At 36.4% G+C, this 14,510-nt stretch overlaps 1 protein-coding gene across 3 annotated transcripts in view; it reads right to left on the bottom strand.

Moving 5' to 3' along the window:
- SPOCK3 (SPARC (osteonectin), cwcv and kazal like domains proteoglycan 3) overlaps positions 1-14,510 on the bottom strand; it is a 164,080-nt gene that overhangs the window by 94,307 nt on the left and 55,263 nt on the right. For 2 of the 3 annotated variants that reach the window (XM_014878569.2, XM_088163625.1), the window contains exon 2: positions 8,501-8,546. The exons of the other annotated variant lie outside the window; for it this stretch is intronic. In XM_014878569.2, coding sequence (XP_014734055.2) covers positions 8,501-8,546 — 46 coding nt within the window. The remainder of the gene's footprint in view (positions 1-8,500; positions 8,547-14,510) is intronic. 3 annotated transcript variants of the gene reach the window in all.

Below are 14,510 nucleotides of genomic sequence, written 5' to 3'. Positions count from 1 at the left end.
TATAACCCAAGGCAGACAGAGCCATAGAAAGGAATGACTCATACTGCCTCCTTTGATATTTCACACAATTCCTGAAGGTACCTAGAGACCATGAGTATCTTTACTTCTGTATTTTGAAAGATGACAATTTCTCACCTGCTACAGCAGGATTTCTCACTGACAAGCGTTGTGGGTCTAGATAATTGCAGAATCCCAGCACCACCATTTCCAGTAACAGTAGGAAGGAGAACAAGCAGAGCACATAAACACTCAGCTGATACTGTCAGCTAACATGGAGCCCAGATAAATGTTTAAAATTAATAGTGGTAATGGTTATGGTTTTGCCTAAACTCTTCAGTGATCAGCATTCAAAATTTGCATGTGCATACACAGACCCTCCTCAGTCATAGATGGTTTGAATCCACACTGCTGTGGATTCATAACAAGAAAAGCTGATGCATCTTACCATGCAATATATCTACTGAGAATAAACACCTTTTAACCTCAGCATAAAAATGAATCACTGTGCAGCTAGAAATCTGAAAATCATAAATTAAAATGAGAGAATAAACAGGAAATAGCCCACCTCAGTAACTTGATGGGAACAGTCTGAAAAAGAAGAACCTCAAATTTTTGTTTCTTTTCCCAGGGACTGTATTTGCATGTAAGATTCACTATATAGCATTAAAAGCAGAATGGGTAACAACAGCTGGGTGTTCACAAAAGGAATCTGCCTGAACACTAGCTCCATCTGGACACATGAATCTACAACTTCAGTAAGAAGGCTAGAGTGGAGGCTTTTCTGTAGGTGGCCAAAGAAGTAATTAAAAATTTAGATTCAAATCCCTGAACATCATTGATTGTCTAGTCTTGTTTCTAACTTGTGAGGAAGTGCTTCAATAATTAAGGTGGCTATGTGTATGGAGGAAGCTTCTACCCAAGAAATTCTCATCTCACGAGTGCTCAGAACTCTTTGTACTCATGACTCAAGGACAATTGTATAAAGCCTCTTGTCCTGGTTTAGGGCAAATTTAGGAGGAAACCTCTGAATGGGGTCCCTCTAGGAAAAAAAGATCCAAGCAGTCCCTCCCCCAGTCGGCTAGGGGAAAAAAAATTTCCTCGGAGAGAAGTAGAAAAAAGAAAAACTGTTTATTCAACAGGCAACACACCTCCCAGCACAAAAATTAACAATACCAAACAGCAAAACCTCTCGCTGTTCCGAGGAAACAGCAGATTTAGAAGAGTTTTTTCCGTGGCTGCCTGGCTCACTCAGTCTGTTCTCAGTCTGCTCTCAGTCCCTCCGGTGCTGGGGAATGTCACAGCCCAGGCCAGGCGTGGTGGGACACAGGTGTGAGCTCCCGGTGCTCTTCTGGGTTTTCAGTCCAGAGCAGGTTCAAACAGTTCCAGGAAAACAGAAAAAGGGGGAAGAAAAACCAATCCAGGCAGCTCCTCTTCCTCAGCTAGCCAGAAAAACTAACCAAGAGCAAAGGAGAGCTCTCTCTCACTGTCCACCGCAGACAACACAGTCTGTGAGCAGGAATGCGGGGGAGCCAGTGCAGTCTCTGATAACAAACTCTGCACTTCTTCTCCCCCCCTCCCCCCTTTACTCCTGGAACCAGTCTTAAAGTTGCAGAATTTAATATTCAACACCAACAGATCAGATGATTTGGGGATACAGGCATCATACAGTCACCGCAAGACACCTCTTTATCAGGCTTCTTAAAAAAGCACCACCGTTCCTAGTGTTCCATATTACAAAGCTCTGAGATGTCAGCACCGAGTTTCTAACTGCCCTGCAATGGTTGTAGCTATGCTACACAAAAGTTCTGATAAAGAAACATCTAATACCAATTTATAACCATCTGACACTGGTTACAACCATCTGATACAAAGTACTGCATATTTCCATTTTGCTCACAGCTGCAAATAAAGTTTTTCTAAAAAGGACATGAAAATGCCATTATACTGATTCATAACATAGTACCTGGTATTCTAGGTACTGATAAGCTAAAATAAGTGCTAAAAAAATAAAATTGAATCTGCCAGTCTCTGTTCTTCCTCTGGAACAAACCCACTAAAGCTTGATCTCTTTTTCAAAATTTCAAATACTTCACTCATTCTTTCTGCACTCCCTTTAAAACAATCATCTTCACTGAGTCACACTTTTTAAGCCACTTGTGCAGTGACTAAGTTATAAGAAATTATCCCCCTCACAAATACCTATGATCTCTGCTTCAAAAACATTCCTGTTATTTTGTGTTTTGTCTTTGGGGTATTTCTTGAAAGTTTACAAGAGAATAGGTTCCATATAGCTCAAAAACAGATGTAAATGAGGAATTCCACATAGAGTCAAATGCCCTCCTTATTATCTGTGACAATTCAGAAATGACCCTGTTTATTTAAATTGCTGAAAAACATAGTTATTTTGGGCTCAGACTGATGGAAGTGACAAAAAAATTAAGACAATTATATTGAGTTTCTTCTATATATAATAAGGAACTCTCAAATATTCAACAAAGATATCCAAACCTACGAAGACAAGGAGAAATGCAAGTGCACACGCCACTGGCAGACATTTTTCGATTTTCAACTTTAGTAAAGCACTTTTTAAAACAATTTTTATATGGAAATGTTCAATTTCTTGATTTGGCAGAAAATAAATAACACCTTAAGACTTCTTGAACATTCACAATAGTGATATATCACTAGCAAACAGTTAAGCATTATATATATTATCCTTTCCTAAATACACTAAATCATAATTTAGAGACATGCTGGCTGTGTTAGAACTCTCTTCTGGGTTCTTCAAATTGGGCAACGAGGGCAAAAGAAAAATCTGCTGACCTATAAGAGCAGAAATGCATTTTCCTGAAAATTCTCTCACCTTGCCAAGATGATTATTCTTACAAAACAACATGCTAGATAAGATACAGCACTAGTGAAGCCACATCTCAAATCCTGTGTTTAGTTTTGGGCCCCTCTCTACACAGAGGTGCTGGAGCATGTTCAGAGAAGGGCAACAGAGCTGGGGAAGGGTCTGGATCACAGATCTGACTGAGGAACATCTGAGGGAGCTGGGGCTGTTTAGCCTGGAGAAAAGGAAGCTCAGAGGAGACCTTATCACCCTTTACAACTCCCTGAAAGGAGACTGTATTGAGGTGGGAGATGGTCTTTTCTCCCAGCTAACAAGTGATAGGACAAAAAGGAAATGGCCTCAAGTTGTACCAGGGAAGTTTAGACTGGATGGTAGGAATTTTTTTTTTTCCCGGAAAGGGTTGCCAAGCATTGGAAGAGACTGCCCAGGGAAGCAGTTGAGCCACTGTCCCTGCAGGTAGTTAAAAGATGTGCAGATGTGGCACTCAGCAATATGATTTAGTGGTGGGCTTGGAAGAGATAGGTTAAAGGTTGGACTCGATGATCTTAGAGGTCTTTTCCAACTTTAATGATTCTGTTTTTGTCTCTTGGAGAACTCCTATTTCTGTATTTCATTACATATTCTTAAGTTACATAGGGAATTTTAATCATAATTTCATTTTACTGTAATCAACTTCAGCATTTAAATGTTTTAAACCAACAAAACCAGAATCCAGTAGACTATGCATATGAAGTATGTAATACATCAGACATATAAATACACTTGCATTTTGAAAAAGCCTGGAATAACAAAAATGACCAGGATATGTACTTGTGATAGCCTCCATATAAAATAAATTCTGTAAAGAGTACATCTTAACAGTCTTTATTTTTGTCATTTTAAAGATTAACAGGTTTTTAAATATAGGAAGTTAAATAAGTCGAAAAGGTAACTTCTAATATTCCAGGTTTAATTCTTCTATTCACGTAAAACTATGTACAGCTCTTCTTTCTTTTTACAGTTGTTTTGATTTGAAAGATAGGTATTTGTTAAGGAAGGTAGGAGCTTTTTTTGAAATGGAAAATGTAAACTCCTTCTCTCTAAATTATTATAATTATGAAATTAAGGAGCTCTCAGGTAAAGACGTGAATAGGAATAATAGCTCTTTACTAGGAAAATTAAAATAAAAATACTATAATACAAAAAACAAAACACTGACGGAGTCAGAATACAACCTGACACTCCATCAATCAGGGCGTTGGTAGCAGTCCCATTAAACGGTGGCTGCAGTCCTCCTGGAGCGACAGATGTGGGTCTGTTGAAGCAATGATTCTGGAAAAGGGTGTAGTTTTCTTCTGAAGGTTCAGTTGGTGGTGAAGATGGGTCTGGTCTTCTTCTGGGACTTTAGTGGAAAAAGGCTGCTCTGATGTTCTAAATTTTAGATTTTATTTAGGTAGGAAATGCTTGGCTCTTCCTTCTGGGTGGGACATCTTATAATGGGATGATGTAATTTTATTAGTTATGTAGTGAGACTCAATGGTCCATTAACAGAAGATATCTTTCAGGATAAAAGATAGGTTGTGGAAGAGATAAAGAAAACTGCTTCACTTGGTTTTAACAGCTGGCCCATTAATAGAGGGTATCTCCCCCAGAATTATGAGGAATGAGTTATGGAAAAGAAGGAATACTGCTCCACTTGGTTTTAACAGATGGTGATAGAATACATACCTCTGGTTACATCTTGTATTGCAGTCTAAGACAACAGTCTTGCTTATTGTTTGGTTCTTTTAAAGGAATTTATCAAACTATTTCCTTTTTCTTCATCATTAAACTGTAATGTTATTTCCAATTTCATATTCTTAATAATTAGCTGCTTTACGTGCCTTCATATTGAATTTCTGTGGCAAATATAAGCAAATTAGGCACTTAAAGTGAGCCTATGAAGAAGAAGCAGTCCTAGTACATACCAAAATATTTTCAGGTACACAGTGCTCACGGACCTGACCATTATCTGGGACATGTCAGCACAGTAGAGAGAAGCTGGACTTCTAAGATGAGAGATTTGCAGGACTAAATTTTAGCAGGTTAGTAACTGCAAAGAAACAGTTCCACACACCCTTTTCTCAGCATGCTGCCAGCTCAAGAAGCTCTGGTGTTGTACCTCTGGCCAGTCACCATCACCCTGCAATGCATTTCTACTTTTCTGACATAACTATTTGTGAGTCTGAACAGGATTTGGCCATGTAAAAACAAACCAACAAAAAACCCACTTCTTATTTTATCTTATAATAATCCTCAATGTGGTGATTCTAGACCTAACATCAGGGCATAAAGCAAAGGTGTCAGGAGAGCAGGAATAAGGGCTTAGACTGCTACTGAAGGCAAGCAAAATCTCTTACTATGGGCTCAGTGTAGCCTTCAATAAAAATCCTTTCTACAGCCTCTTTTAAAAATAGCTATAAAATTTAGAATCCATTCAATGATCCCACAGAAATGAATACTGAAATAATTTGCAAGCTGTAACTAGAGAAGCAGATCTGTATTATCCAGTGAACCTGAGTTAGGAGCCATGTCTGTGAATGGTACAGAACAAGGTGTTTTCGTGATGTTACCACAATAGATAAACTTATAAAAGAGAAATAAGAAAAGAATCATTTAAACACAGCATCTGATAATTAAGAAAAAGCCATGAAAGTGTTCCTCAGAAATCTACAAGAGATCTTTCTAGGCAAGGGCTAGCTGAGAAGGAGTGGGAATCTGTTTAACATAGGATTTAGTGTACTCCATTAGTAAGCACGATTCCTAAACATACCTAATTACCTGAAACTGTTGACCAGATTAAATATAGTTTAGTCTTAATAGTAAATAAGCATGAAATATTTTTAAAAGCTTTTAAGTTCTGCTCTTTTTGAAATTCATAGTGTCCTACTACAAAGACATCATTATTTCTTTATCTGAGACAACATTTCAAAGTGCTATGTGATACATTTTAATTGCAAAGCACTGCAACTAGATCTTGAGAGCACATACCAAATGCAGCAAAGTTAATTCTACATGACTGTTTTCAGTCTTCAACTAATGGATCTTCATTAAACTCCCTTATGACTTCCCAGGGCTTGCAAATGAGTGAATCAAATTATTTTATTGAATATGACTCTAAATTATTTCAGTTCACAGTACAGAAATGTATTTGCAAATTATAGATATGTATTTGCATCTATTTGGATATCCTTAGTTACCCAAATTATTACAGAACTAGGTAGATGAAATACACAGAGCTAAAAGGCAAACATTAAACTAATATAAGTGAAATAGTTTCAAAATCTGGTTTTCTTGTACAACAGTATCTACAAAATTCCTGCTGTAAACAGACATCTAATATAACCTGATACTACAAAAGCCAAAAATAATTCAGTGGAATGGTCTACAAGAAATGTTATAAATACATCTACAAACCAACTATACCTCCAGGTTGTTCAACCTCAGAGAAATGTCATGCTGCATTTTTTCAATTACATGAATATACTCCACTTTCCCCCCAAGGTATTTCTATTGAGCAAAGGAAAACATCCTTTACACTTCACAAAATTACACCAGTGTCTTTGTATATGTAATTTCATTCAATACTTACACCCTCCAAGCTCTGCTACCATCTGTAGTCTAAAAATAAAAGGTAGCAGAAGTATTCTGTATATTTTCATCTGATGTAAAAGTGGTGTATGAAGAAATGTGTCAGAAAATATAGTGTGTGTATGGGGAGGTTAATTTGAGTAAGTATTGATAAAACATTGATAAAGCTATTAAAGTCGTCAACTTTGAATAGTCCTAGATAAAGAACATTCTATTTGTTTATTTCTAAAACCACTGAAAGAGCAAAACCTGCCTTTTAGCAGTAACTAAATATGCTAACAGAACACTCAGATTTGTTCCAAAGTAATACCTGCCCTACATAATTGTTTATTAACAAGTTACATTGTGGTATTTATAGAAATACAAAAACATTTAGAGGCTTATAAACATATATACAGTCAAAATATAAAAAATATAGTCAAACATATTTTAATATGTGAAGCAAGCAAGAGCTGAAGGGGAACAAGTTCCTCTTTTTCAAACAAATGTCAGATGTTGCTTTAAGAAATGGCGCTGGTAGATTGCAATGTAAATCATACTATTTTTCCACCTTTTAAAATAGATTTTGCAGCCCAGGAATAAATACCATTATACATTTTCCCACCTAGTATGCTTGGACATATATATTTCCATATAGAAACTCTTACTAATACAAACAGAATTACACAGATATGCCTACATGAGCAATTCTGACATACTTTAACACATTAACATAAAAAGGCCTTTCAAAATGTGCCAAAGTACGGAAGCATGAATCAAAACACTGTTGATAGAATCATGAAACAGTTAAAGTTGGAAGGAATCTTAAATATCATCTCGTTCCAATGCCCTGTTCACTGCTGGCAGTGAACCTTCCACTAGACCATGTTACTCAGAGCCCCATCCAGCCTAGACTTCAACACCTCCAGGGATGGGAAGTTCACTGTCTCTCTGGGCAACTTTTTCCAGTGCCTCATCCCATGTTTTTGTAAGGAATTTCTTCCTAACATCTAATTTAAACCTAGCTTCCTTCTGCTTAAGGCTATTGCCTCTTTTTACGAGGACATGGGATAGGAAAAGTCCATTCTCACCAGCTTTCATGCAGGCGCCTTTAGGGACTAGAAGACTTAAATTTAAAGACATTCATTGTTTTATAATATGCACAACTACCAATTCCTTGAACCACAAATTTTTCAAATATTAACACAAAATAATATCCCTCACAAGTCAATATCCATTGCGGAGAAAGTTCTTGAAATTGAAAAGGCACTATCTTTGCAACATATTTTTATCTTGGTCTCAAGCACGATTTCTTTTTTGCATTTATGTCACTGGTACTATTAGAAAAGACAAAGTCCCTGAAGCATTTCTCAGAGCAATTAAAAAAAGTATCAAAATTGTCAGCAGTTTTAAAATGGCAGCAATACACTTTGAAACAACATACATGAGGGGGATTATATTGACAGTAAATACAAAGTTCCAAGTCTGGGGAGAGAACGTGTAATAGGAATATCTGCTGCATTTGCTCATAGTATTCTCAGCCTAAAACTGTTGTACTGCAGCAGTCCCAAAGCTCCAGCTGCATTTTGCCTCAAGATAGATCACTTGTACATGACAGACTCCCAAAATTGGTTTTCTAGATCGTCTTTTATCCAATGGATATAAAGAGACATTAAAAATCTTAATATTTTTTTCTTCCTTGACTGCAAAGGATAAGTATGGGACTGCATGCCTGTTTTCCATCAGATGTCCTACTGAAAAGACATGAGTTCTTAACTTAAGTATACAACTAAAACAAAATCTTCCAACCCTCATGTTTTTCCAAGGGAAACATTAATCTACTCTGGAGGTTTCTAATGCTCCCATCTCTGTGTAATCAATAAATATCATAGACACAAAACAATGATTAGGCTGAATTTCTGGTCCTCTTTAAATCAATTATTTGAAGACAGAGAAAATTACACAACTTAACAAAATTCTGTTAGTATTCTGGAATAGGAGCACAAATGTAATTACTTAAATTTTATCCCACAGAAGTACCTAGGAGAAAATTCTTACCTTGGTCAAATGGTTTACCCGGACTCCACGTACGAAAATAATCATCCTAGAGGGGGAGAAACAATCTAAATTTAGTAAAACATAAGGAGTCATAAAAAGATCACAGTATCATAAGAGACAGAAGAAGCATACCAACCTCTACTTCCTAGAAAAGGCAAGCAGCAAAATAAAAAAGGGAGAAAAAAAGATTACAGTTATCATAACGGGACAAATTACTTATATAGAATAAAACAATGTAATTCAGAGGCCATTTGCATAAAGTAAAAATGCTATTCAAAAATATTAGTCACTAGCATTTAAAATAGAAAATGTCTTATAGTCTTATAGTACTCACATAGGTAATGTTTCTAACATTGTTTTTAAAATATTACAATAGTTTTCCTGCACTTTAACTTCAAAGATATTGAAAAACTCAATTATATTTTCAATGCAGGATTTCTCCAAAAATGAGAAATATGATAATAAATTACAAATTCATAGCCAAGACAATAGATTGATGTGCACATCTCAGATAACACGTGTCACAGAAAAATGGCTGGAATTATTTTTTATTATGTCTTAATCCAACTAACTATTCTCTAGAACAAAATATTTTAAAGACTACCAAACATTTTGAAGTGGACATAAATTAAACTTAACAAAACACAGTGGGTGTACTATCAAATCCAGCAGTTCCATCCCACTTGCTAAAAGATCACCTTAAAAAACCATCCATTTATACAAATTTTAACTACTGAGAATATGTAAATCTTATACAGTTGTCAAAACCAGACAGTCGGAAGTTAAAAATGATCACGCATCAAATACCTCTTTGCAAGTACAGAACACGCATTGGATTTTTACCCCAAAAGAAAAGGAAAAAAAAAGTGTTTGCAGCCTAAACTGTATTTGACTGATTATGTACTGTTAGTAAAAATGTTATTACAAAAACCTGTGCTTTGAAAGTGAAAAATGCAAATGAGCAGAATCTGGAACTGCAAAATAAAACTGTATTTCTGTACCAATACTTACCCATTCCTTTGCTTTGGTGCTGCACAGATCAACAATCGACAAATCAGTATATGTGATTTGCCTTTTTAATTACTATATTTTTTAAATTATAAAATACACACAGCCTTGTCATTTTTTTTTAATCACACAAGAAGTAAGCAGAAATTACAACTATGATAGTATTTTTCAAATATTCCTCCTAATAGTCACTATGATGTTATTCCTACAGTGGTGTTCTGAGCAGGTTTGAACCAGCTGTAAGGCAATGCTGTTCCAGGAGTCACACCACAGTCACAAAACTTATATTTCTTGAAAAAAAAAACCAAAACAAAACGAAGTGGTAGATTCTCTATGTCGACTAAATCAACAATGTTCATGCACAATAAGCTCACGAAGAAAATTGGGTTGTTATAATTAAAACTATGAAAAATTAAAATATCTAGAACATAAAGGTATTCGAAAAAAGAGAACTCATCCTGAATGTCACAAATATGCCCTCTAAGGCCAAGCATCCTGCATTTTGCTTAAGGAAGAATGTACAAGTGGGGCTTGTATAAATTATATGCTCTCAAGTTGGCCTCAAACCATCCAGAAGATAAATCAATTCTTGTTCATCTCTATACTGCAGACAACTTCACAGATCTCAAATATAATATCCCTCAGGCATTGCTAGAAGTCTTGCTGACTTACTTCTGTCTACAAAGCAACTCCATACCTTTCTTGTTACCCTTCTGTGAATCTCTTCCAAGTCTGTTTTCTTGGCAACCAGAATTGTGCAGAGCATTCAAGATGAAGCAGCATTATGGATCTATACACAACACATCTATTTTGTTCTGTATTCTTTTCCCCAACATGCCTATCCCTCTGTAGTCTTTGTAAGTTGTGTCTGCGGTTTTGCTCTTTTTAATTGTATTATTTGAATGGTTTGCATGGAATTTTCTATCTTAAATCCAAAATATGAATACCCATAAACCATATATACCTATGCTGATTTTCCTAAAAAATTAATTTTTCCAGTCAGCTGCTATTTAAATAAAATCCACTATTGGATATGTTAAACAAAACCCCTAAGTGCCTCTACAAACAATTAAAATTGTTAGTCAATTGTCAGATTAAGTAAAGAAATTGCTTCAATAAATTATAGTTTCACAATTTTACAAATATACCTGAAGCTCTTTAACCTTCTGCCTAAGAACCTGGCTTCCTCTTGCATTCAGACCTTTCATGATCTTCAGTCAGTAAGTCTGATTATAATAATGTTCAATATCCTCTGCAGAATGTAATAAAGATCATTATGTAATGTACAAAGCCTCATTTTCATAACTTTAATATCAAAACAGATTAAAGGAATCCACAGTTTACAGCAAAGGCTGCACAGTATCACAGCATCTCTAGGTACCCTTTAACAATCTATAAATGCAAAAGTCAATGTCTCAGGATCTCAGGACAGAGCCTAAGTCTTCTGAATTTCTTTAGGGGTTTCCTTGCCTTTGTCCTGAGCATGCTAAAGGAGAAGCTGTAAAAGTACACAGAATAAAGCCAGAGATTTGTAACAGCAACCATACCACTTTTCCAACATTTTCCAGCTAAAGGTATTCACACATTTTAAACAGGAAATTTATCCTTACTTCTCTACTTGAAACTACATGAAATGTCAGGATTTCTTTCAAGTGTCTCTTTGAAAGACACAAAGCACTTCTAATAGCCATGGATGATGGATTTCAATGAGCTTAATATCCATGCCCTAAAATTATGCATGTTTAAGCATTATTCTCATTTGGAGTCATAGTGATGAAGTGTTTCTAAGAACTTAAGCTCATGCTACAATTATAAATACACTGAGACTAATTTTTTTTTCTTGAAAAGGTCTTACTATAAAAAAAAAAAATCCATCTCATCTGAAAATCTGACAACCCTCCAAAAAGAACCAAAACAGCTGCTAAATCAGAAAAGATATTAAAAATAGGGAAAAAAATCTGCCTTGAACATGTTTATTGCTTTTTTTGGACTTCAATATTCTTCTATATGTATTCTTTCATTCTTAAAAAGGAGTTATTACATAAGTTTTAAAAAATTACATTTAAGTATGATAAAAGAGAAAAAAGCTCAATGGAAAAAAAATCAACAAAAAATCTAACCCATACATGGCAATGTAGTTGTGCAGCAGAGGTTTTCATCTTTCAATAGACACAGAACCTACAATCCTATTACTTTTCTTTCCTCTGTAGCACATTAGTTACATTTTTTAACTGATCTCTCCTCTACATTTTCTTTAGATGCTGCCATCACTTGAACAGAAATCTATATTCCAGAGAACACAGTAATACAGGTTTGATGAGTGACTCAGAGAACAGCAAGTGTCCATGGGAAAGGAAGGAATATTTTCAGACCAAGGTTGACCTGAAAAACTGGATAAAGAAAATTCAGTCCTTGTTTTGTATAACATTTTAGCTCTAGTATGGCCTACACAATAAAAGCTGATATATTAAAATAAAAGCTGACTTGTAACAGAGAATCCACTAAAATTGAAGCAGTTTTCTGAACTTATAATTATCTTTATATTTTATTGAAATACAATTTCACTGCTGCAATACAGGGATATTGTTATTTATGCGACTTATAAAGTACCAATTTTAGAAGAAGTCTAATAGGCAACTACTCAATGCCAGACTCCATTTACAATAAATTTTCAAGAAACAATACTTCTAACAGTTACCAAAGCATGGAATATAAGATTTTCTGAACACTGTTCAACAGCAAACTTAATTCTACCTACATAAAATCTGAGTGGAATTTTGTATGACTTACCATAATGCAAAAAACGCATTTGCATGTATTTGTATACATACAAAACCCCTCCCTATTCCTACAGAAGGGTTGGTTTATTTTTAACAAAAAGTTACATACTTCAATATGAGCGAAATGGAATTGCATCCGACAATTTTAGAAGCAGAAGTTTTCTGGCTGCACATGCATCCTAAAAACTTAACGCCTACAATATTAGATTCAGATTTTTTTTCCTCACTGCCATTAGCTGTTTTCCTATTGAGTATTTCACTCTTTTTAATTTAAAGGAGTTCTTAATGGGCTTGCCATTCCAATTCTTCTATCTGCATCTCAAGTACACACATCTGCTTCTCATCTGACATGAAAGCCCTTTACCTCTTTGAAGCTAGGTCTTTGCTATTTGGTTGCTATGCTGTTTTCAGACTCCAGCAAGCCAACTGTCCCACATCACAGCTCTCCCTTTGTCTCAAGCTCGCTTCTGCAGCAAACCTGAGCTCACCAAGTATCTCCACATCTTTGCACCAGTTCAATAGCAGAGGATTTGACTTATCTGTCCCAAACCTCCTCAGTGACTCTGTAACAGATATCTGTATCCTAAGTCTCACTGAAAGAGCTGGGGTAGGGTTGCCATCTGATATCTGTGCACCAACCTCTTCCCAGTGCTGGGAAACGAAAGCACGAAACACTTGCAGAAATCTTTTTCTGCTTGTATTTCGCTCCAGGACCTTCAGTCTAATTTCAGTGAGATTGCCATCATCCTATGAAGCATTAAGTTGCTGGTCACATGGAGAACTGTTACAGGAATAAAAGGATAAGACAATAACAAAGCTGCCATCATATGGGAAATCCACCAGTTCTAAATAGAGTAGTTTCCTTAAATAAATGAGGGCCACAGACAGCATACATAGGATAACTAAGAAACACACATCTAATGAAAGGACTACTCCAAAACATAAATCATAACCGAGGAACCATAAGCTGCACCAGGAAAGCACATTATGCTTATGTACTGGAAAATTCCTCAACCTGAAACCTGAGCCAGTCTGGAATTCTCATCCAGGATGCAGACAAGCTGTTCAGCAGCATGTGGATATTCACTTGCCTATCAGATGCTGGTTTTCATCTGTGCTGACATGCACAGGCATCTGATCTATCACAAGCCGTGTGAGCTCTCTGCTGTACAAATGTGGAGTGTTAGCTCAGCCTAAGTGCAGGATCGTGCACACATGAGAACCAGGCAGATACCACACTCCCCAGAACCCTGTTTACTATCACAGCATCTCACGTATCTCAGAACATCTGTGAAGGCAAGAAGCCAGGATGGACCATGTGCTCCTTAGCACATTTTTTTACTAATTGTCCCAGATGCATTCAGTAAGTTACTTGATCTGTCAGACCTTACATGATGTTATATAGCTACAGGTCTGCAGTAGAACTAAGAACAGAACCAGTCTCAGGAGGGCAGGGACTGTTGTATCTAGCACATTTTTTGGCTTAATACTTTCTTCTCAACAGGATCTATCTCCCTTTTCTCATCAGCTGAAATACCTGCTATGATTCCCATAAAACCACATTTAAGAACTGCACAGACAAGGAATGCTTCTTCAGTGAATCAGTTTAAAAAAAAAAATTAAAATCACATTTATTACACTTAGGAAGTTAGAAGAAAACAAGTGCAAAAGATATTTACAGGCTAGCAAAATGGTGACTTCTGCCAGCTTTGACTCCAGATTAAGTCTCCTGTTAGAAACATAATTAGTTTAGCCAAAACCAGCAGGAGTTCAGTGCACAAAGTACTCAGATACAGATAAAGGTAGTGGCCCTTCACATCAATACTTCTGAGAATCAAGAAGTCAAGGTAATAATCAGTTTACTAACTCAAAGAACCAACACGAGAAAAACTCCAAAATAATGAAACACCCCTGAGGTAATATAAGCACTGTTTCTCTGGCAGAGAAAGCCCTAAACACCTGCAGGCAAGATAGAGCTTTGCTGCAAAACTCCCTGCTTGCCTGGCACCCAGCCTCGACGAGCAGGGTGCAGGACTGACGGATGAAAGGACACTGGTTTGCTGCTCAGTGCCAGCCTCCAGGGAAGCTGATGTCAGCTTCCTCCAGGGCTACAGCTCCTGAGCTGTGCCACCCCTGGGCCCTGTATTCATGGGGCTGGCAAAGCACTATTAGAATCAATAGCTGCTTCCAGTGACTCTGGCACTCAGCTCCCCACATTTAAT

This window comes from Sturnus vulgaris, chromosome 4 (genome assembly GCF_052056855.1).
Source record: "Sturnus vulgaris isolate bStuVul1 chromosome 4, bStuVul1.hap1, whole genome shotgun sequence".
NCBI classification, from domain to species: Eukaryota; Metazoa; Chordata; class Aves; order Passeriformes; family Sturnidae; genus Sturnus; species Sturnus vulgaris.
Note: the sequence above shows the minus strand (reverse complement) of the source record. Positions and strands in the feature narration are given on the sequence as shown.